The 22,830-nt window shown below is 48.1% G+C and overlaps 1 protein-coding gene across 1 annotated transcript in view; it reads left to right on the top strand.

Moving 5' to 3' along the window:
- Window positions 1–1,921: 1,921 nt before the first annotated feature.
- Window positions 1,922–22,830, top strand: part of NCEH1 (neutral cholesterol ester hydrolase 1) — a 33,746-nt gene continuing 12,837 nt past the window's right edge. The window contains exons 1-3 of the mRNA XM_056849676.1: window positions 1,922–2,065; window positions 17,729–17,957; window positions 18,734–18,803. Coding sequence (XP_056705654.1) covers window positions 1,922–2,065; window positions 17,729–17,957; window positions 18,734–18,803 — 443 coding nt within the window. The remainder of the gene's footprint in view (window positions 2,066–17,728; window positions 17,958–18,733; window positions 18,804–22,830) is intronic.

The raw sequence follows: 22,830 nt of genomic DNA on the forward strand, positions 1-22,830 counted from the left end.
AGCAATGAGCTGGAAGCAACTTGACGGCACTTAACACACCTATAAGCATGCAAGCTTGCAGCCGTCAGAGCAAACCTAACAGCAGGAACCCCCAACTAGTTAATTCGGGAATCAATCCCATGCTTGATTTTGGGTAGTCGTGTTTTGCAGCTTTGTAAACCGGTTTGATTTTGCCTTAAGTGGTAGTCGGCATATAAAAACCAACTCTTCTTCATCATCACCAGCAGTTGTAATAACAGGAGATCTCCAGCTACTACCTGGAGGTTAGTCAAGAAAAAATCAGCACTAGGCTCATATCAAAATACATGTATTGTAAGGAGAGACCCAAATAACAACAAAGACAGTGCAAATATCTACAAGTGAACCATCATCTGAACGGGAAACAATCACCAACAGAATTATGCACACAAAATCTATGTCCAGGTTTCCCTCAGAGTCCAAAAAGACCTTTCATGTAACTAGAAGCCCTTGTAGGGGCAGGTCCTCGAAGACAAGGAAAGAATCTTCTTCATAGGTCTGTAACAATGAACTGATGCTTAAAACAGCAAGCCAAACGGTGGCTGTAGTGTTTTTCAAACGAGGAACCTGCTGGCACCAGCAAGGGAAACGTCTTCCAGGTAACTGACGCTTTCACCGATAATGGCTTCTTCAGCCTTAGCTTCTATGGCTGCGTGGTAGTCTCCAACAATCACTTAACTTCATACCAAAGCACCTTCCGTTGCTCGTGCCAGCAGGTTCCTCGTTGGAAAAGCACTGTGTGTGTGTGTGTGTTAAGTGCCGTCAAGTCACTTCCGACTCATGGCGACCCTATGAATGAAAGTCCTCCAAAATGTCCTATCTTTGACAGCCTTGCTCAGATCTTGCAAACTGAAGGCTGTGGCTTCCTTTATTGAGTCAATCCACCTCTTGTTGGGTCTTCCTCTTTTCCTGCTGCCCTCCCCTTTTCCTAGCATGACTGTCTTTTCCAGTGACTCTTGTCGTCTCATGACGTGACCCAAACACGACAGCCTCAGTTTAGTCATTTGAGCTTCTAGGGCCGTGTTGGCGAACCTATGGCACGCGTGCCAAGTCCGGCACGCCGAGCCCTCTCTGTGGGCTCGAGCAGGGGCGGCGAGGGCTTTGAAGGGAGCACGGAGCTGTTCAAAGCCCCCCCCCCTTCCCTGGACTCCCCGCTGCCCGGCTTTGAAGGGCTCCGCTCTGCCTAGCCCTTCAAAGCCGCCCCCCCTTCCCTGGACTCCACGCCACTCAGGCTTTGAAGAGCTCCGCGCTCCCTAGCCCTTCAAAGCCCCCCCCCCTCCCTGGACTCCCTGCAGCCCCTTGCCGAGCTGGGAGGAAACCTCAGTATTCAGGTTAAATTGCCATGTTGGCACTTTGCGATAAATAAGTGGGTTTTGGGTTGCAGTTCGGTCTCTAAAAGATTCGCCATCACTGCTCTAGGGTCAGTTCAGGCTTGATTTGATCTAGAACCCACCGATTTGTTTTTTGGGCAGTGCACAGAATCCGTCACCCTCTCCTCCAACACCCCATTTCCAAGGAACCTACTTTCTTCCTACCGGCTTTCTGCACTGTCCAGCTTTCACACCCATACATAGCAACAGGGGATGCGATGGCATGAATGGCATGCATGCCGCCTCGGTGGCCAGCGCCCCCTCCTCAAGCACGGCGGGCGCGTCTCCTCGGTCTTCGGGCGCCCTGCCCCTCCTCGCCCGCTAGGCGTCTCTGCCCAAATCGCCCCCGAGATGCCCAGCCCCACCGCCGGGACGCCAGGAGGCCGGAGGGGACGGAAGCGCCTGGACTTCCTCCCCGCTCTCCCCGCTGATTGGCTTGCGGAGGTTATGAAACCCTTGAATGGGGCTGCGCGCAGCCTTCTGCAGCCCCACAGCCTCGCCTCGGGGAAGCCGCGGGGCGAGAGGCGGCCAGCATGAAGGCGGCGGCGGCGGCGGTGCTGCTGGCCGGGCTGCTCGCCTTGGCCGCCCACTACGCGTACCTGCCTCTGCCCGGCACCGTGTCGGAGCCTTGGCGGCTCATGCTGCTGGATGCGTCTTTCAGGGCGGCGCAGCAAACGGTAAGGGGGAGGCCGGGGGAGGCCGCCCTCTTTTCTCCCCTCCGCCGCTGGGAGGGCAGATGCGCCTGCGGGGCTCGCGCTTGGGCTGCAGCCGCGCCCGGTGGGCGGTTGTTGCGCTGCAGCCGCCGGCGGCGGCTCCGTGGCGCACCGAGCCAGTCGCCGACGAGCGCTATAGCTATATAAAGAAGGGGTACTGATGTATAATTGTGTAACCCTACGAAAATAATCTCGGTACACACGATAGCGCAGTGGCCAGCCGCGCGGGGGGGCATTCCCCGGGGCAGGGGATGCCTGGCTCGCCTGCAAGCCGCCCGGCTTGGCTTTTCTGCGCGCCCTCTTTGCTCCTCGCGCCGCCCCGGTTGGGCTGCAGCCTGGGGAGCGGGAGGCGGGTGGCTTCCCTCCAAGCCGGGCGAGCGGACTGGGGGGATCGCAGCCCCCTTGGGCGTCGCAAAGCCGGCCCTCCCGTTGTATCCCCCGGGGCGATCCGGCTTCCCCTCGCCCGACCCCGGCGCCGGAGCAACGCCGGTGGTTGCGTCTGGATCTCGGAGCCCCGCCTCGATCCTCCTGGCCGCTGGGCAGGAGGCTGGGGGAAGAAGCCGCCCCCTGGGCGAAGCTGCCCCATTGACGCCCCTCGTGCGAGTCTTTCCAGCCTATACCTATGCAACCTTTGGAGGATTTGGGGCGGAGGGAGGTGGTCCTTTAGGAGAACGAGCCGTTAGCTTCGCTTTGGGCGCGCAGCCACTGTAGATCGGAATTAAAATTTCGTTTTTCTAGAGCAGACTTTCACGTCCCCGGGGTTGGGTTGAAATCCCTGGCGCCTGGTTCAGCGGTGCGGTTTGTAACTCGGCCTGCCTTGGCGGCCGCAAACCCAAAGGAAGAACCCTGGGGCAGGCATATTCAAAGCTGCCATTTCTCCCACTTCGCAAACCTGTTGTTTCCCAGGTGCATATCAGTAGTGAGGGGGAAAGGGCTGCAAACTGCTTTACAGGGCAGGTGTTAATTGGGTGTTGCCCTTGTATTACAGGGGACTTGCTCCAGATGCTCTGGGACAGTTTTCCCATTTATGCACAGGAGGTTTTGCCTTGGATTGGCTGCTCTCTAGATTCACGTTTTCCCCATCCAAATTCTCAAAACTCTGCATCTAGAGAGCGGCAAAACCTCCCATGCGTAAATGGCCTCTGCTTGTTAAAATCACCTTTTTTTCTGGGCTGAGATGCACTCAGGTAATGAAAACGTTATCAAGAGCATCCAACTTTTTTTGCATCTTGAAATTGGGTGGGGGATGAGGGTGGCCAGCGGGCCTGGAGAAAAATGCCCTGCCCCTTTAATAGAGGCTCAACTTGTGGGAATGGGTGGCTGAAGCTCAGCATCAGTTGATAAATGACATCCAATTAGGCCTTTATTAAAGGGAAGGACGTTTTTTTCTTCAGGCAGGTGGTAACCCTATGGGAGATAGTGATGTTCCAGATTGAAACCTGGTGCTGTGTTCTGAATATATGCATCCATACTCGTGTTTTTCCCCCCAGTGGCTTTTGAACTGTGTTCCAGGAAGCCTTGAGGTTCTTTCATGTGAGGATGAGTCATGTCAACCCAGGATTGTTTTGCAGGGTGGCTTTTTGCACCACTTCCAAAAGCTGGCCAAAACGGGTGTGTTATGGAGGTCATAGTTCCAGTGAGTAAGTGGTGAGGCACATGAGACTTAGCTGGTGCCCCAGAAACCATAAGTTTTAGAACACCCCTGTGCAAAACATTGAGGGTTCCTCACTATATGCAAAGAGGTAGACTTTTTTTTTTCAGAATACCTCTGCAGTTGTTTCATCTTCTAGGCAGCTGTCCTAGGACAGTACCTAATCTCCTTGAAAACTGGTGAGGGGGTTGAACTGGTATTCCCCAGTGAGATACAAATTGTCTTGAGCAGGGTTGTTAACCGCCTGGAGAAATAAATGTCCTGTTCCCTTTAACTGAGGGCTAATGGGTTGTTATTGACTAGATGATGTGATCCATGCCATGAAAAGTTTCAGTTGACCATCGGCACACATTAAGTCTTTGTTTAAAGAGAGACAACATTCTTTTCTGGGTCAGTTGGCAACCCTGTCATGATAGCCAAGTGTGGAATGAAACTTGGTATCTGTCAGGAAGTATAACCAACAGCAATTCTCCATAAATTGTGTTTGTGTGCATTCTATGATAGACCTGTAAATAGCTATTTGCAGAGTTGCAAGACTCCAAGAAACAATGTATTCTAGGCAATCAGACCAGAAATTAGTCTTTTCTTTTTTGTAAAATGGATATTTGTTTTTTTTCATGCTGTGGTTGCTCCACAGATGTTTGACGCTCGTGTTTTTGTGCATGGGAGAATAGGTTAATTTAAAAAATGGACTTTGAGCTAAACTTTTGTGGGGAAACTTCACATGACAACGGGGGGCCCATGAGTTGGACCCTATAACTCAACTTCTACTAATGGTGATGGAGACTTCTTCTGGTGCTTGAAGCCCCCAATATGTACTTTCTTCTCAATCCTGGGAGGTGAGCTTGCTGAGATACTGATGTGACGGAGTTATGCTTTCCCTCTGCCATTTTTCCCTGGTCAAAAGTCCCTGCTCCCTGGCTGCTTTTAGCCTGGTGTGGAAGAAAAAGAGAGGTACCACTGTTTGGCATCTTATCTCTGAGTGATGGGGGATATTAACTTGTGCCATTTTAAGTGCTGCAGTCCCAATTGTATTCTCCTCTTCCCCCCCCCCCACACGCACACACACACACCTTTTAGCCCTTGGGAAGGGGCTCCCTTTCACCCAATCCTGATTTTGGGAAGTAACTCTTACTGTGGAACATGTAACCCTCCTTTCTCCAATCAAGCATGTCTCCTTGCTTTATTTCCCAGCTCACGTTATAGCAACAGCCATCCATCTTCCTCTTCCTGGCAGTTGGGCAAATGGTTATCTCCTTGCAGGAAAAGTTATCTCTGCACAGCTTGCCATTTGAACAGTTCATTACTCCCCTTCCTGGGAAAGTGCATTTCTTCCCAGAGATATTGGAACCCCCGGGGATACTTCAAAACATCTTATGTCTCCTGTTCTTGACAATGGGCACTTAGCTGGGCCTTTAATGCATCTGCTGAACAGTGATTCCCCAACACCAAAGAATAATTACTAGTGATCTCAGTAGGGTCTTCTCTGATTTTTCAATGCTTATATAACCACAAACAATTCTCCGTTCTCACGGCCAAACCCCTCTTTCCTCATATCTGCACTAGAAGAAGAAGAAGGGTTGGTTTTTATATGCCAGTTTCCCCTACCTTTTAAGGAGATTCAAACCGGCTTACAATCACCTTCCCCTCCCCACAACAGACACCTTGTGAGGTGGGGCTGAGAGTGTTTGAAGAAAATTGTGACTAGCCCAACGTCACCCAGCAGTGTGTAGGAGTGGGGTAACCAACCCAGTTCACCAGATTAGCATCCGGCGCTCATGTGGAGGAGTGGGGAATCAAACCTGATTCTCCAGATTAGAGTCCACCGCTCTTAACCACTACACCACGCTGGCATAATATCGACCTCTTTAGCAATCTTATTGTAAGCCTAGCAGTTCAATCCTGAACAGATTTGCACCGTTCTACGTAAGAGCCCCATGGCACAGAGTGGTAAGCTGCAGTACTGCAGTCAAAAGCTCTGCTCACGACCTGAGTTTGATCCCAACAGAAGTTGGTTTCAGGTAGCCGGCTCAAGGTTGATTCAGCCTTCCATCCTTCCAAGGTTGGTAAAATGAGTACCCAGCTTGCTGGGGGTAAAGAGAAGATGACTGGGGAAAGCACTGGCAAACCCCCCCGTAAACAAAGTCTGCCTAGTAAACGTTGGGATGTGACGTCACCCCATGGGTCAGGAATGACCTGGTGCTTGTACAGGGGACCTTTACCTTTATGTACATTGAAGTCCATGAGTTTAGAAGGATGTAACTGCTTAGGATGGTTTTACAACAGCATTGTGAACTACTTCACAAAGACTATCACAATGCTGTACATTAAATTACTGTTAGTGTGTGGGAAATGACAAAGCAAACCTCGACAAAATCAAGCGTTTTTATTTTGGTTCGGTTTTATTTTTGTATATATGTTCAGAGGATTCTGCAAGTTGGAATTGAGTTGAGCTTTCAGCAAGCATGCTTAGTGCGGCTTATTGGGCCGGCCGAAAGGGTCACTCTAGTTCATTGTTTTATCTGAAGCAAGAGACTGTCAGGAATTGCACAAGCAGGGCATGATGGTGAAGGACATCCCTTTGTTAACTTGCAGTGGGGAGGGGCTATGGTTCAGTGGCAGAGTATCTGCTTGACGTGCAGATGGCCCCGGTTCAATCCCCAGCATGTCCAATTAAAAGGACCTGGTAGTAGGCAATGTGAAAGTCCTGGGAGAGCCGGTGCCAGTCAGAGTAGACAAGGCTGACCTCAATGGGCTGATGTTCTGATTCTGTAGAAGTCTGATTCGTACGTTGTGTTGGCCTTGTCTTATTGCTCTGATCATTTCGCTCAGGATGAAGGTATACAAAGTTTAAACTGAATGTTCTCTAGTGGGTGAAGCTCAGAGTTTCTGCTAACTACAGGACCCTCTCTCCTGGTATGCCCCCCAGAGAGCTTTACGCTCTGCAGATAATAACTTACTGGTGGTTCCCAGCCCAAAGAGTGACCAGCTGTCCTCAACTGGGGCCAGGGCTTTCTCTGCCCTGGCCCCTGTCTGGTGGAATAGTCTCCTGAGTGAGATAAGGGACCTGCGGGACCTCAGGGAGTTTTCCAGGGCCTGTAAGGCGGAGATATTCCGCCAGTTTGATAGTTGAGGACAACAGCAGTTTGATATCAGCGCTGGTCACCCTAACCTTTCTGTTATATCATCATCAATTTATATCGGAGCTCCTGACTGCTCACCAGCCCATTATTGGCCCTATGGGCCATGGGTTTATTTACATCCCCAGCCCTCTAATTTCAAATCAGCTGCCCAAAGGCAGAAATTGACTGAGTTATGTTCACAAATACAGTCCATTTGCCCAGATATTCCCAGGATATTCTGTGGAGAAATGAATGCTTGTATGGGCAACTCCTCTGAATGTTCAATAAAATCTTCGTTTTTTGGCATTGGGTTCCCTCAGTTACCAATGTAATACCTGGACATTGTAAAGCTAAAGATGATCAAGTTAATTTTGGAGGCCAATGTTTGATAAATTTTGCTGTTCAGTTTGGCCTTACAGTTATTAACGGGAACCAAAATTTTGCTAGCAAAGGAGATTTCACCTATATTTCAGATAGAGGATGCAGTATTAGCGATTATATTTTTGTATCCTCTAATATTACACACCTGATTTCTACTTTTCTCTTGGTTAACTTTATGATAACAGTCATGCGCCCTTGCTTTTAGAATTAAGACTAGAGACTCACTTCAGCCTCTGTGGATAAATGCTCTGCGCCATTGTATTAACTATCTAAGTGATATGCAATAAAAACTATCCTACTTCTACATTATATGTTGTTTCATTATATATTATTTTATTGTACAATATTGATGCTGTCAGCCGCCCTGAGCCTGGCCTTGGCTGAGGATTGAGGGCAGGTTATAAATCAAATAAATAAAATTGAAGACTGTCAATGGGTTCAGACAAGCAAGAAGGTGGGGTTGGGATGCCCAGGAGTGTCTTGTCTGTATAGTTAAACATTCATTTGGGGAGGGGGCATGGCTCAGTGGTAGAGCATCTGCATGGCATGCAGAAGGTCCCAGGTTCAATCCCCGGTAACTCCAGTTAAAGGGACTAGGCAGGTAGGTGATGTGAAAGACCACTGCCTGAGACCCTGGAGAGCCACTGCCGATCTGAGTAGACAATACGGACTTCGACGGACCAAGGCTCATTCAGTACAAGGTAGCTTCATGTATTCATGTGTATTCTCCACCCAGGATATCATCCCTGGAACACCTGCTGCCAAATCTTCCAGATATAAGTGAGTCTGAAACAGAGAATCTGCTTTTCACCTCCAGCTTAACTCCAATTCCAGAATGTCTTCTGACAGATGAGCTCTGAAACAATGAACTGGTTTGTCTGTGTTGGGAAAGTAGCAACCTTAATCTGTTTTTTGTTCAAGGATAAACTGCTGTGGCCCAGGACTTGGAACATTTTGTTTCTGACTACAGTGAATTACGACTTGGGGTGTAGACAAGCTGCGGAAAAAATATGATGCTGCATGTACCATAAATCAGGCGCCGTGATGTTCTTGTTTGCGAGAAGCAAAGGGTTTATTTTGGCTGGAGACACCTGCAGAAATGACACATGAACCCCCATTCCATTTGCATTAGACAGTCATCCAGGCCCAAACCCTATCACCTCATGTTGTGTGTCATAACATAAGAAAGGCCATGCTGGATCAGACCAAGGCCCATCAAGTCCAGCAGTCTGTTCACACAATGGCCAATATAATAGATGTGCTCCTCTGATCCTGGAGAGAACAGGTACGCATCATGACTAGTATCCATTTTGACTAGTAGCCATGGATAGCCCTCTCCTCCATGAACATGTTCACTCTTCTCCTAAAGCCTTCCAAGTTGGCAGTCATCACTACATCCTGGGGCAGGGAGTTCCACAATTTCCACAATGTCATGCAAAGCATAGCTCTGACAGGGTGAAGGTGATAGTCTGAGGGGGACAAAGAGAGCCATTGACCCCTGCCCCCATTAGGAGGATATTACTTGCCAGTGCTTGTCTCAACCTGCTTGGAAATTCACTCTTAAAATTTATTTTAATTTTTTTACATAAAAGAAAACGTTTCAAATTCTGAAGAGGCAGCAACACATGAACACATGAAGCTGCCTTATACTGAATCGGACCCTTGGTCCATCAAAGTCAGTATTGTCTACTCAGACAGGCAGTGGCTCTCCAGGGTCTCAGGCAGAAATCTTTCGCGCCTACTTGCCTAGACACTTTAACTGGCGATGCCGGGGACTGAGCCTGGGACCTTCTGCGTGCCAAACAGATGCTCTACCACTGCACCACGGCCCCTCTCAAGCTAGAGCCTGGGAAACCTAAACCACCTTTCACAAACCTAGATAAACACTTTTGAAAGCATTTCCTGGCACTGTCTTTCTTTCTGCTGTGATCAGATGCTAGTATAGCAGGGTGAGAATCTCTCCATCTTCTCCCCACCCCAATCTGCAATATTGGGATAATCCTGAGTTACCTTAGGGCCGAAATGCCTGCAGTGCTGCAGTTGTATGATCAAAACTAAGAAGCAACCATGTAGTGGGAGGCTGTATCTTAAATGAGCCCGAGGCACTAAGGAATAGTGTTTAAAGCTTTGCACCTCCCTCATATCTCTGACTGAAATTCCTTTAACCAGGCTGCCTTAAATCCTAAGGTACTGGGTGTAGTCAGGGAATCACTAGATCAGAGCTCCCTATGGGACCCCATGGGACCACCTTTCATGGTCCCACCAAAGGTTTTTGGGAAATGAGTTGGGCCAGGAGGGGTTTCTGCCTAGCCAGTCCATTAGCGGATGGATTGGCTGTGCAGATTTTTTTAACATGTTGCTTTGGCAGCAGCTGCTACCACAGCACAAGGATCTTCACGGTGTGACTGAAGATAAGCAATGGCAGTTGTTTTGTGGCTGGCTCTGCTTCCTGCGGCAGCAGATTTTTGGCAGCCACTTTGTGGGTGTCCCCACAACACACTACCAGAATTGCAAAGGTGCCGGCAGGCTCAAACGTTTGGGGACCCCTGCACTAGATCGACGCCAGAGCTTTCCAATTTGGTCCAAATCCACACCAGAATGTCCTGAGCATGAAGAAGAGGAGTTGGTTTTTATATGCCGACTTTCTCTACCACTTAAGGGAGAATCAAACCGGCTTACAATCGCCATCCCCTCCCCCCCAACAGACACCCTGTGAGGTAGGTGGGACTAAGAGAGCTCTAAGAGAGCTGTGACTAGCCCAAGGTCACCCAGCTGGCTTCATATGGAGGAGTGGAGAAACAACTCCAGTTCACCAGATTAGCCTCCACCGCTCATGTGGAGGAGTGGGGAATCAAACCCAGTTCTCCAGATCAGAATCCACCGCTCCAATCGACCGCTCTTAACCACTACACCACACTGGCTCTCCTAATGCCCGACACGAGCATCCCAAAAGGCCAAGAGCTGGTGTCCATAACCCCTGTTTGTTGGCATCATCTGACTAGAGGACAAGACCCAGAAGGCTCAAATTTGCGTGGACCAGTTGTGGTCAGGGAAATGGTGCGTAGTTTGGGGGTGGGGGGGAAGCACCTTTCTTCCCAAGCTTTACAGCCCTGATCACATTTTCTTCCTCCCACTCCTGGTTATTGAGGCACAATGATAAATTGAGGGGGCATTTTCTGTAGGGGGAAAGAGAGAAACCACCTGTTCCCCATGTGTGCTTAAATGACATATTGCCCCACAGGTACCTGTGTAAAACAAAATTAAAAGTTTAGAAGGAAGAAGTTTTATATTTCTCTGTGTTGATTTTGGGAAGTTAATTAAAATTCTCTTGTGGCCAAGAAGAGAGGCTTAGAGGAGAACAATCATGCTTGTGTTCCACGAAGGAAATTGCCTTTTCTTTTCTTTGTGCTTTATGAAGGAAATTGCCTTTTCTTTGCTGTAACCTGGCAAAAATTTGCTGTGATTCTGCATTTAGCTTTGAAATGGATGGGGAAAGGATAAGGAAGGGAAACCTGCAGAAATGCTACCTCACCCCACAGTTACCTGTATAGAACCATTACAACTTCGTTTAACTTGTGGTCTGACAGTGAAGCTCTTGTAAAAGGAGTCACGACCGCTGAAGATATTGCCTCCAATAAGGAATTTTCTACTGGTGGAAAGGAAGCACTCTTACAGCACTTGTAGGTGGGAACTCTGTGAAAGAAGGAGATACTCAGCTGAGGAAACTCCTGGGGCCAAGGTATGAGGCAGCTGAAAGGAAGTGGCGTCATAAGAAGGCCTGAGAGAGAAGCAGGTCAAAAAGATGGAAATGGGTTTGGGTAACAGAGAGCAATCCTTAGCACATCTACTCATATCTATTCAATATGGCTTACTCCCAGGAAAGCTTTCTTAGAACTGCGCTATAAAAATATTCTGCCTAACTCATACTTCAGTTGTTCAGAGGGATGAATGTTAGCCCTAGGGGGAATGTGTGTTTCTCTCGGGTTTTTTCTTTGCTCTGCAGTTGCTACCGTTTTTTCCCCACAACTATGTTTTCTTTTTTCGCAATTGGTGACCAGCTGCTAGTTTAGTTAAAAAGAAGAAACGTGAATTTGAACTTATGGAGGTCTGTCTGCTTCTACATTTAAAAAAATTAGCTGGGTCCAGACACTTCCCAAAGGCTAAGGAATAAAGAGAAGAGACTCCAGCCTGGGTTTGCATGAGTACATCAGGCAGGATTCTCAAGGCCTCCCCTATGTCCATGGTAATTTGAAGAAGGTGTCCAGGAAAAACCTGGGGTTCTTAATTTGAAGATGAGTCTTTAATGTGATGGTTTACATTCCAGAGGGACAAAACTAGTGTTATCTCTTAAGAAGAAGAGTGGGTTTTTATACGCTAACTTTCTCTACCACTTAAGGAAGAATTAAACCACGTTAGAATCACCTTCATTCCCCCTCCCCACAACAGACACCTTGTGAGGTAGGTGGGGCTCACAGGTCACCCAGCTGGCTTCATGTGGGTAAACCAACCTGGTTCACCAGATTAGCCTCCGCCGCTCATGTGGAGGAGTGAGGAATCAAACCCTGTTCTCAAGATTTGAGTCCACTGGTCCAAACCACCGCTTTTAACCATTACACCAAGTTTTCTGGTAGTGACCACAGTAGAAGGAATCTTATTTCTGTTGGTTCGGGTGGTGGTAGAACGATGCTGGAGAAATGAGGTCCTCATTGAGGCCTAGCAACGTGAGCAACTTGATTAGACTACGCACGCCCCAAGGTAAAAAGAGGAGCCTGTATTCTGCCACATCCTCCCATTTCTGTTTTTGCTGTCCTGGGAGGACAATGAAGTTAAGCAAGAGGCTTATCGAGTCCACAGTGGTGGTAGGTGATGTGAAAGACCTCTGCCTGAGACCCTGGAGAGCCGCTGCCAGTCTGAGTAGACAATACTGACTTTGATGGACCAAGGGTCTGATTCAGTAGAAGGCAGCTTCACGTGTTCATGTGTTCACCATCAAATGGCGTGTGGGTGGCATTCAGCTAGGGACTTCTGCAACATCCAGCAAGCTATTGGGCGCTCACAGGCTAACCGTGCACAAACCTGGCGTGTTGCCAAATGTATACCTTTGTTTCCTCTTCCTTTCCTCTAGCCCTCTTGTGCAGAGAATCCTGGTTAGAAACTAACTCCTGTTCCTTATGACGTACAAATGCTGGCATATGGATTTAGTAGAGTTAGTTTGTACTTGCAAGTTTTCATGTACAGTAAATCGCTCGTGAGAAGCAAATGCATAGATCAGCTCATCCTAGGCAGGTAGAGTTGCCAGTATTTTATTTTGGGGTGGCAAATGCTGGCTTGGATCCAGTGCAGTAAATCTGCCTGAGGAAAAACAGCGCTGGATCCAAGCCTGTGGTTTTCTTTTCAATTGAATATTTCAGGGCGTTTTGCTTCTATTCGAAACAGGCACTCCTGTGTCTCTTAGGTGAAAGTTCTTTTGTGCTTGGCTGGCTAAAATATAAACTTAAGAGTTTTGGCAGCTACTGTCCCAAGTAGTTCACCTTTCTGTGATGCAAATCTTGCTAATAATTGATACTGCTCTGAAGCTGAATTCCCAACCTTTCTGCCGTGGACAGGACCGGCTGGGTTTATGTTCCTTTTCAATGAGGCCATTAAACTTTCACCTATTTCCGAGTGTACTTACAGCTTGCTATGTTTTTTTCTCCTCACTATATTCTCCCTTAGGGGGTTGAGTTGCAGACGGAAACCACCCAGTTCAGCCTAACTATTACCTAACAAAATTGCACAAGTCACTCTTCGTGTTTATTCCCCAAACTAAGACATTTTCACGTATCTAAATCTATTTTTTCGAGGAGCCCCATGGCACAGAGTGGTAAGCTGCAGTGCTGCAGTCCAAGCTCTGCTCACGACCAGAGTTCGATCCCAGCGGAAGTTGGTTTCAGGTAGCGGACTCGAGGTTGACTCAGCCTTCCATCCTTCCGAGGTTGGTAAAATGAGTACCCAGCTTGCTGGGGGTAAAATGAAGATGAGTGGGGAAGGCACTGGCAAACCACCTCGTAAACAAAGTCTGCCTAGTAAACGTCGGGATGTGACATCACCCCATGGGTCAGGAATGACCCAGTGCTTGCACAGGGGACCCTTACCTTTACCTTTTAAATCTATTATATCAGAACTTTCAAATATTAATTGGAGGGTTTGTTGAAGCAATCTGATAAAAGCTGTGGTTGTTGGGAACCATTTCATTGTATGGAGAAGATTCTAAATCCTGCATGTTTTTACATTCCAAATTACTTGCAAATGTATCACATTTTTATTCTACCTTTCCTGCAACCATTTTTCATTGTACATGATTCTCCCTCTCTCCATTCTATCCTATTAACAGCCCTGTAAGGTAGCCCTGACCTGGATAACCCAGGCTAGCTTGATCTCGTCAGATCTCAGGAGCTAAGTAGGGTCGACCCTGGCAAGTATTTGGAAGGGAGACCTTCAAGGAATACCAGGGTTGTGATGCGGAGGCAGGCAATGGCAAACCACCTCTGAATGTCTCTTGGCTTGAAAACCCCACCAGGGTCGCCATAAGTCAGATGTGACTTGACTGCAAAAGAAAGTTAGGTTAGGTGAAGACAGTGTGACTGGCTGAAGTTCATCCACTAAACTTCATGACTGAGTGGGATTTGAGCCCAGTGTCCCCCGGACCCTGACCACTACACACCACTGGAAGTATATCACAAGCTTTTTATTCATGTGTTTCTAACGGTTGTACTTTCAGTGAACTTTGCCCGTGCAAGATCCATTGTGGAGCCAGCATGGCATAGCGGTTAGGGTGTCTACTAACTATGATCCGAGATACTCTGGCTGAAATCCCCGCTCTCCCCATGAAAGCTTGCTGGGTGGTCTTGGGCCAGCCACTCTCTCACACCCCAGCCTACCTCACAAGGTTGTTGTAAGGATAAGCTGGAAGAGGTGAGAATTTTGTAAGGCACTTTGGATCTCCATTGCAGAAGAAAGTGAGGTATAAAAAAAGGATAGATTGAAGTGGGGAGGGGCCGTGGCTCAGGGGTAGAGCATCTGCTTGGCACACGGAAGGTCCCAGGTTCAATCCCCAACATCTCCAGTTAAAGGGACTAGGCACATAGGTAATGTAAAAAAACCCTGCCTGAGACCCTTGAGGGCTGCTGCCAGTCTGAGTAGACAATACTGACTTTGATGGACCAAGGGTCTGATTCAGTATAAGGCAGCTTCATGTGTTCAGGTGAAGGGAAGCTTGGTTCCTAATCATTTCAAGGAGGTTTGAGGATGTAAACTTCATAGTGGATTAGCCCCACTGAAATTTCCCCAGCTCCTGCCCTTGACGTTCTTCCAGTCAATGCTTTGCTTCTCAGAGACTATTCAACACAATGGCGGACGTCTTTCTGAATCAACACGGGCTCTCACGGTTAGCTGTGGTGAACTGCACCAACTGTCTAGCAACTAGAAGGTCTTGCAAGCATCTTGTTTTTCTGGAGACATTCTTTATTTCCAGGCACTTGTCTGACAAGAGTGTGGTTAATCTCAACAAGTGGTGTGGTTAAAATCCTGAGGGTGTTATGTTTTTCAGGAGGGAGAATCAAGCCCGTCGGAAGCCTTTATCTGCTTTCTAGTTTCGACATGCCTTTTTTGGTGTTCCTTTGAACTTTTGTCACCTGCAATGGATACGTATTAAGACTTTGCAAGTCAAGAACAGGCGTCCAAAAACCTTGGGTGGCCCTGATAACTTGCCAGAAGGCATGCTTGCCAGCAAATGCTGTCTCTCTTGACATAGTGGTTAAGGTGTCTGACTAGGATCTGAGAGACTCTGGTTCACATCCCTGATCTGCCATGAGAGCTTGCAGGGGGACCTTGGGCCCGTCACACACTCTCCGCCTAACCCACCTCACAGGGTTGTCATGATGGTTCGTTCTGGTTGCTCTGACTTTGGGTGACCCAGGTTAGCCTGATCTCGTTAGGTCTCGGGAACTGAGCAGGGTCAACCCTGGTTAGTACTTGGCTGGGGGACCACCAAGAAAGTCCAGGGTCGCTACACAGAGGCAGGCAATGGCGAGCCACCTCTGAATGCCTCTTGCCTTGAAAACTCTGCAGGGTCGCCATGAATCGGCTGCAAGTCGATGGCCCTCTCCACTCCTACCACCATCATCCTGGTTTGATACAGATGCACATGAATGTAAGCATGTAGGAAATGGGGGGCTGAAGTTGGTTTCAAACTAGGAATCCTCAGTTGAACTCTGTGCCAGGAGAGGGGAGCGTGAGGGAATCAGAAGTGAGCTATGTTTGTGCAAATTGGTAGCAAACTGGTGAACCGGGTTGGTTTCCCCACTCCTACGTGTGAAGCCAGCTGGGTGACCTTGGGCCAGTCACAGCTCTCTTCGAGCTCTCTCAGCCCCACCTACCTCGCAGGGTGTCTGCTGTGGGGAGGAGAAGGGAAGGTGATTGTAAGCCGGTTTGAGTCTCCCTTAAGTGGTGGAGAAAGTCAGCATGTAAAAACCAACTCCTCCTCTTCTTCTTTAAACTGTAGCTTGGCCACATATCTGAATCCAGCCACATAGTCATTTACAGTTAATGGTGGGACACAAGATCATGCGCTCCTTCCCAAGAGTGAATACCACCCCCTTCCCCACCACCATCTTCAGACAAGGTTACTTCTTTAACATCCACCCTAAGCAGAATTGTGACCTAGTTAAGAGTCCTAGTTGTGTAGGGCTTTTCGCACATGCTGTTGCCTAAGGTCAGCAGGGAAAAAGTCATGCCGGAGAAGGGCAGGAACATGCTGTCCTGTTGCCCACTTCCAGTCTCTCATGAGACCTTGTGTTATGTCTGCGCCAGCTGCTGCAGAATTGCCCAAAGTAGAAGTGCTGTATGCTTTTTAAAATAGAGCCCAGAGAGTTATCTGGGCCAGTGTGGCGTAGTGGTTAAATTGTTAAATTATGTTAAATTATGCAACTCCCTGCCCAGGATGTGGTGATGTCTGCCAACTTGGAAGGCTTTAAGAGGGGAGTGGACATGTTCATGGAGGAGAGGGCTATCCATGGCTACTAGTCAAAATGGATACTAGTCATGATGCATACCTATTCTCTCTAGTATCAGAGGAGCATGCCTGTTATATTAGGTGCTGTGGAACACAGGCAGGATGGTGCTGCTGCAGTCATCTTGTTTGTGGGCTTCCTGGAGGCACCTGGTTGGCCACTGTGTGAACAGACTGCTGGACTTGATGGGCCTTGGTCTGATCCAGCATGGTCTTTCTTATGTTCTTATTTTCTTATGTTTAAGAGTGGCGGACTCTAATCTGGAGAACCGGGTTGGTTTCCCCACTCCTCCACATGAAGTCTGCTGTGGGCCAGTCACAGTTCTCTCGGAAGTCTCTCAGCCCCACCTACCTCACAAGGTGTCTGTTGTGGGGAGAGGAAGGAAAGACGATCTGTAACCTACTTTGAGTCTCCTTACCGTTTCTTGAATCCAGCTGCATGCTCCCTCTTCAAATAAGGGAAAACGTATTGGCATCACCCTGAGCTTCTCTGAAGAAGGGCTGTTACAATGGTGATCAATAAAGACGTAATATTTGGAAAGGTGTTTAATTATGTTGCAATTACGTTATTACATTGGGGAAGGCACTGGCAAACCACCTCGCAAACAAAGTCTGCCTTGGAAACGTCACGATGTGATGTCACCCCATGGGTCAGGAATGACCCAGTGCTTACACAGGGGACCTTTACCTTTATGTTATTACATGCATTTCCCTAGGGTGCTCTTCAGCTTAAGCAGTGAGTCTTGAGATCAAAACAGAGGCAACTAAGATGACAGATTTTATTTCCTCAATAAAAGATACATTGCTTGTGTTTGAAGCCCTAACTTGGATTGGGACTATATGAGGAGTGGATTTAACCCGTGGACCTCTGCTTTGTTATCTGTTCTGATGGTGGAGAAGGATAAAATAAATCAAAACTTTCACAGCACTGAGGTTCAACTTGGCTTTTAGAGCCCCCCCCCCCGCGCGTGCGTGATTCCGTCATTTTGACAATTAGAGAAACATCCTGCATTACTTATTCTAATAACAGAACTAATGTTTACTTGGATTGTTTCCTTCCCTCTTTCAAATCATTTTCCTCTTGTTGCTCTGGACTATGGCTGGATAAATTATTAATTGACGAAAACCCCATGATCTCAAAACAAGTGGCCAATTTTTGTGCTGGCGTGATAAAAGCTCGGAAAAAGAAAGGGGCTGGTGGAAAGGATAAGGAAATTTAATAAGAATAGTAATTCTGCTCCAAGTTTTACACTGCTGATAGTATTTTATCTGTATTTTATTTGGCCTGTTACCAATATTTTAAATGTTAGCTTTTAGATTTTCGGATATATAGCATAGGAGTGCAATATGATATTTACTGGTCTATGACTGCAATAAATTATTGTTATCATTATTATTATTCCGCTTGTTGTTTTTCCCCCCAGTGCAACCTGGCTCATTACCTGGGACTTGGTCATCACTTGAGGATTCTGAACTTTATCATTGGTACATTTGACAAGCTGAATCACCAGCATGGGGAAGGGATGAAGATAACAGATGCCCAGTTTGACGGTGTAGATATCAGGGTGTACGAACCTCCCGCAAAGGCAGAGAAGATCCTCAGGCGCAGCGTTGTCTATATCCATGGAGGAGGCTGGGCCTTGTCCAGTACAAGTATGTGTTTGCTGAAGGGGCTGCCATTTTCTTTTTAAGGAACTTAATCTTTGCTCCAATTTTGTGGTCTCCATCTCTGTCGTGTCCTGACCTGGATGGCCCAGGCTAGCCTGATCTCGTCAGATCTCAGAAGCTAAGCAGGGTCAGCCCTGGTTAGCACTTGGGTGGGAGACCTCCAAAGAATACCAGGGTTGCTATGCAGAGGCTGGCAATGGCAAACCACCTCTGTTAGTCTCTTGCCTTGAAAACACTACTGGGTTGCCATAAGTCAGCTGTGACTTAACAGCACTTTACACCCATCTCTGTCACATTCCTTGTAGATCATTCCTAATTTTTTCCTGCTTCACAGGATGTATTTTACCCTGGAAGTGGAGGCCTGTGTATGGTTGAGGGCAAGCTGAGCCCACAGGCGAAGGAGGCTCAAGCCAGTGATATTTCCTGAGGCTTAAAGTGTAGACGACGGGGGAAGGTAATGGCAAACCACCCCTGTCTGCCTAGTAAATGTTGGGATGTGACGCCACCCCATGGGTCAGGAATGACCCGGTGTTTGCACAGGGGACCACCTTTACCTTTATAAAGTCTGGGCCTGCAAAGCAGCTTCTCCTGTCGCTGTTTTATAAAATCATGATACTGTTAGAATGACTACTTTTAGCTTTTTAAACGTTTGCTCAAAGGTCTCTAGGCTTTTGATGAAGCTAATATGACTATATGCATTACGCTCCTTTGAAACGCGCTGGCTCGTTTCTCACTATATGCTGGTCCTCTTCTGATTCCAGGAGGAAGCTTCTATAACAATCTGTGCTTGGTGATGGCCGAATCTTTGGATGCTGTGGTCGTCTCCATTGAGTGAGTAATATTGTGAGCAATAAGAATGTGAAAGTAAACACTGTGTCGGTTTTGAATTTGCATCCATTGCAAGCCAGCGTGGTGTAATGGTTAATGGCGGTGGTTTGGAAGGGTGGACTCTAATCTGGTGAACTGGGTTGGTTTCCCTACTCCTCTACATGAAGCCACTGGGTGACCTTGGGCTAGTCACAGCTCTTTTAGAGCTCTCTCAGCCCCACCTACCTCACGGGGTGTCTGTTGTGGGGGGGCAGGAAAAGAAGATGATTGTAAGCCTGTTTGATTCTTCCTTAAGTTATAGAGAAAGCATATAAAAACCAACTCTTCTCGCTCAGAGGGCCAGAAGGGCATCTTCAGAGTGGGTGTTTCCGTTTCCTCTTAACTCGGGAGGCAGGAATCAATTATTTAAATTTTTCCAGCCTCTTGGGGTAAACCCCTATATCCATTCTATTTCCTGCCTTTATTGGGAGAGCAGCTTTTTCGCAGCTCTTAGCTCTAAAGAAATACATAGCCAGCCTTGTTTTTCTAATTCCTACTTTTTCTAATCCTAATTCTATTATTCTCTATCTGTCCTTCCCTTCTATCCTTTCCCTTCTTCAGGGTTTGAAGGGGAGGGGGTAAAAGTTAGAAAATTACAATTCTTGCCGCCCAACAAAATGGCGGCCAGGCATGACGACGCTTTCATTGCGCAGTCTGATTTGGATCCAAGTCTCCTAACGGCAGCTCCACGGAGCTCGCCTCCGGAGCTTAGTCAGCCCTCATGCAGCTACGCAGGGGACTCAAAGACGAAATCTAAGACAAAGGTGGCGCAAGCGGTGCCAGCAAGCGCAAAAGAGCCGGCTCGGCCAACAGTAACAAGCGCGCCAAACGCATTCTCGCCGCTGCCCGCTCTGCAGCCGCGCCGACCAAAAGCGAAGTTAGCTCCGTGGCAGTTTGTGGCAGGGAATTCACAGCGGCGGTTGCTGCCTCTCACGCACAGCCTGAAAGGGGAGAAGGCACTGAGGCTGGTGGCTTGCCCTTGCCTCCTGACCTTCCCTCCACAGGCGGCTCTCCTCCAAGTCAGGGACGGGACGTGGTATCGGAGCTTCCATCTGCCGGTAGGATTATTCTCCCCCCGATCCAAGACGTTGGGTTTGCCTTTTTGAAGGCAGAGCTTTCGACCCTAATTAGGGACGCATTTACTGAGGGATTAAGGGCTGCTCAACCCCCCCTCCTTCCCCCTCTTCCCAGGCAAGCTTTTTCCAAACTGCGCAGGCCACGGGCCCCAGAGTTGACCAAATGGGAGGGGCAGATATTTACTCAGAGAGCAGATGGCCCACAAAAGACAGTCTTTTGTGGCCTTAAAAGACACTTCTGGGGCACAAACCTTCCAAATGCAAGGAAGCAACAACCCCACCTCCTCTGGAAATGAGGCCAATGAAAAAGAGGAGGGGGAATTCAGTTCAGACGGAGAGGATCTGATTGAACAGCCTAAACCAGTGGTCGGCAAACCGCGGCTCGCGAGCCGCATGTGGCTCTTTGGTCCCTTGAGTGCGGCTCTCGAGGAGGAGGAGGAAGCGGCGCGCTGCGGCTCCTCCCTGCAGGTGGAGGCGGCGAGTGGCCGGCAAGCAAGCGGGCGGGCGGCTGTCACCTCGCCTCTGCTCCCCCCTGGCTCACGGCCCTCTGCCAGGGGGCAGAGGTGCGGGGTCGCGGGCCAGGCAGACCGGGCCGGCTGGCCGGAGGAAGGGCTGGGGAAGCACGGAACCAGCGTTCGCCTTCCCCACCCGTGCGCGCGCAGCTTTGCCCATTTCGCCCTCCCCACCTCCATCTTAGCTCCTGTCCGGGAACCACGCGCAGTAAAGCGGATGGAAGCCCGTCGGGGCCTGCACTGCCAGCATGTAAGATGGCGACGGAGGCGCTGAGTCATGGGCGGCCATTGGCTCGGGCGGGTGGCCAGAAGGCTCCGCCCCTTCACTGAGGGCTTCGCTCGGACCATGTGAGAGGAAGAGAGAGAGGAGGGGACTCGGGCCTGGCTGCGGGGGGCACCCTGGGGCAGAGGCCCCAGTGTGGGGCCAGTAGAAGAGCAGAGCCTTGGAGAGGGAGGAAGAGGGGAGGCGCCCAACCGCCGCCTGGAGGTCAGTGGGGGGGAGGGGCAGGTCACTCGAGAGGGGGGAATTTGAAAAGGGGGCAGAGCCTCATGCTGAGAAGTGAACAGCCCAGGGCTGGAGCCGGAGGGCAAGGAGCTGCGGTATGGGAGAACTTAATTAAGATGATTCACAGTGGGTAGCCGTGTTAGTCTGTCTGCAGTAGTAGAAAAGAGCAAGAGTCCAGTAGCACCTTAAAGACTAACAAAAATATTTTCTGGCAGGGTATGAGCTTTCTGAAGAAGTGAGCTGTGGCTCACGAAAGCTCATACCCTGCCAGAAAATATTTTTGTTAGTCTTTAAGGTGCTACTGGACTCTTGCTCTTTTCTATTAATTAAGATGATTCACCAATGCATTTTTCACCTGTTAAGCTTGCGAAGATTTATAAGGCAGTACCTAGCAATAGTTAGTATTGTGAGGAATAGAACACTGATTATATCTACATGTATAGGACTGCACAAGAGCAATAAATTATTGGCATATGGTCAAAATTATGCTTTCTAAAGGTATCCAACATGTGTCATTTCTGTATATTTGTAAAGTTATGTTATGAAAATTTTTTTAAAAGTTTTTAAAAGAATGCAAATATAAGCTTTAACAAGAAATATCAGTGGCAGTTTCTCTTTTGGCTCAATTAAAGTCCCCACCCAAGTGCAAGGCCATTGTTCACATTAAGTGTTTGTCAGTCATTGTCATGATTTAATTTTATGGATACCTTACTTACAATTTTTTTTTCAATAAATAAGATCGTTATTAAGTATGATATCAAGTTTTTTATTCAGTGTACCTATAGTTTAATTAAGACTTAAAACTTTAATTAAAGTTTATTAAGTTAATAAACAGTGTACCTACCTATATAGTATAAGTTTAAGAAATTTGGCTCTCAAAAGAAATCTCAGTCGTTATACTGTTGATATTTGGCTCTGTTGACTAATGAGTTTGCCGACCACTGGCCTAAACAATATAGGGTTTTCAACGCAAAGGAATCCCCTCGTTTGTTGTCAAAAACCTTAGCAGCTCTTGACCTCGCAGACGACTCTGAGCCTACTCATTCCCAGAGAATAAAGGGAACCAGAGAGTTTTTTCATATGCATGTCACCCCTGAAAGGGTTATCCCAGTACCTGACTACTTCTTAACACTTATGAGATCTGAATGGGAGAAACCCATGGCTTCCAAACAATTCTCTATTGCATCAAAAAAGTTTTATAACTTAGACCAAAATACCTCAGAACTTCTTAAGGTTCCCCCAGTGGAGGCCCCTGTAACTGCACTACACACCTCAGATATTGTCACCGAAGAGGGTCAGGCCATGATTAGAGATCCTGCTGATAGAAAGGCAGAGCTAGCATGTGAGAAGGCACACGAGTCTTCAGCCTTAGCCATCAGAGCTTCAGTTACCTCTGCCTTAGTTTCCAGAGCTGCCATTATTTGGGCTAGAAAACTTGCCCAAATCATTCCACAGGAAGAAAAACAGGCTTGTGAAGGGGTATCTAGGATTTTGAGAGCAGTATCCTTCCTAGCTGATTCTACCCTGGATACAATGTCTTTTGAGGCCAGGGCCCTGGCCACTGCCTCTGCTGCTAGAAGGGCTCTCTGGCTGCGCCCCGGCAGATAGAGCACCGTTCAAAGTCAGTGCTCATGGGTTTTCCCTACCAAGGGAAGAGATTATTTGGAGATAAATTGGACCCAATTCTCGTGGAGACTAAAGATAAGAAAAAAGCCTTACCTAAGAGTCTCCCAAAGGAATCCAGGGTTTTTTCTCAATCTACTACCTTTAGAACTTATCATACTCTCCAAAAATTCAGACCTGAACAGCGCAGATTTCAGTGGGGACAGAACCGTAGCTCCTTTTGTAGAGGAGGCAAATTCAGCAGATCTGCCAAGTTTTCTTCCTTTCAAGGCAAC

This window comes from Euleptes europaea, chromosome 5 (genome assembly GCF_029931775.1).
Source record: "Euleptes europaea isolate rEulEur1 chromosome 5, rEulEur1.hap1, whole genome shotgun sequence".
Lineage (NCBI taxonomy): Eukaryota > Metazoa > Chordata > Lepidosauria > Squamata > Sphaerodactylidae > Euleptes > Euleptes europaea.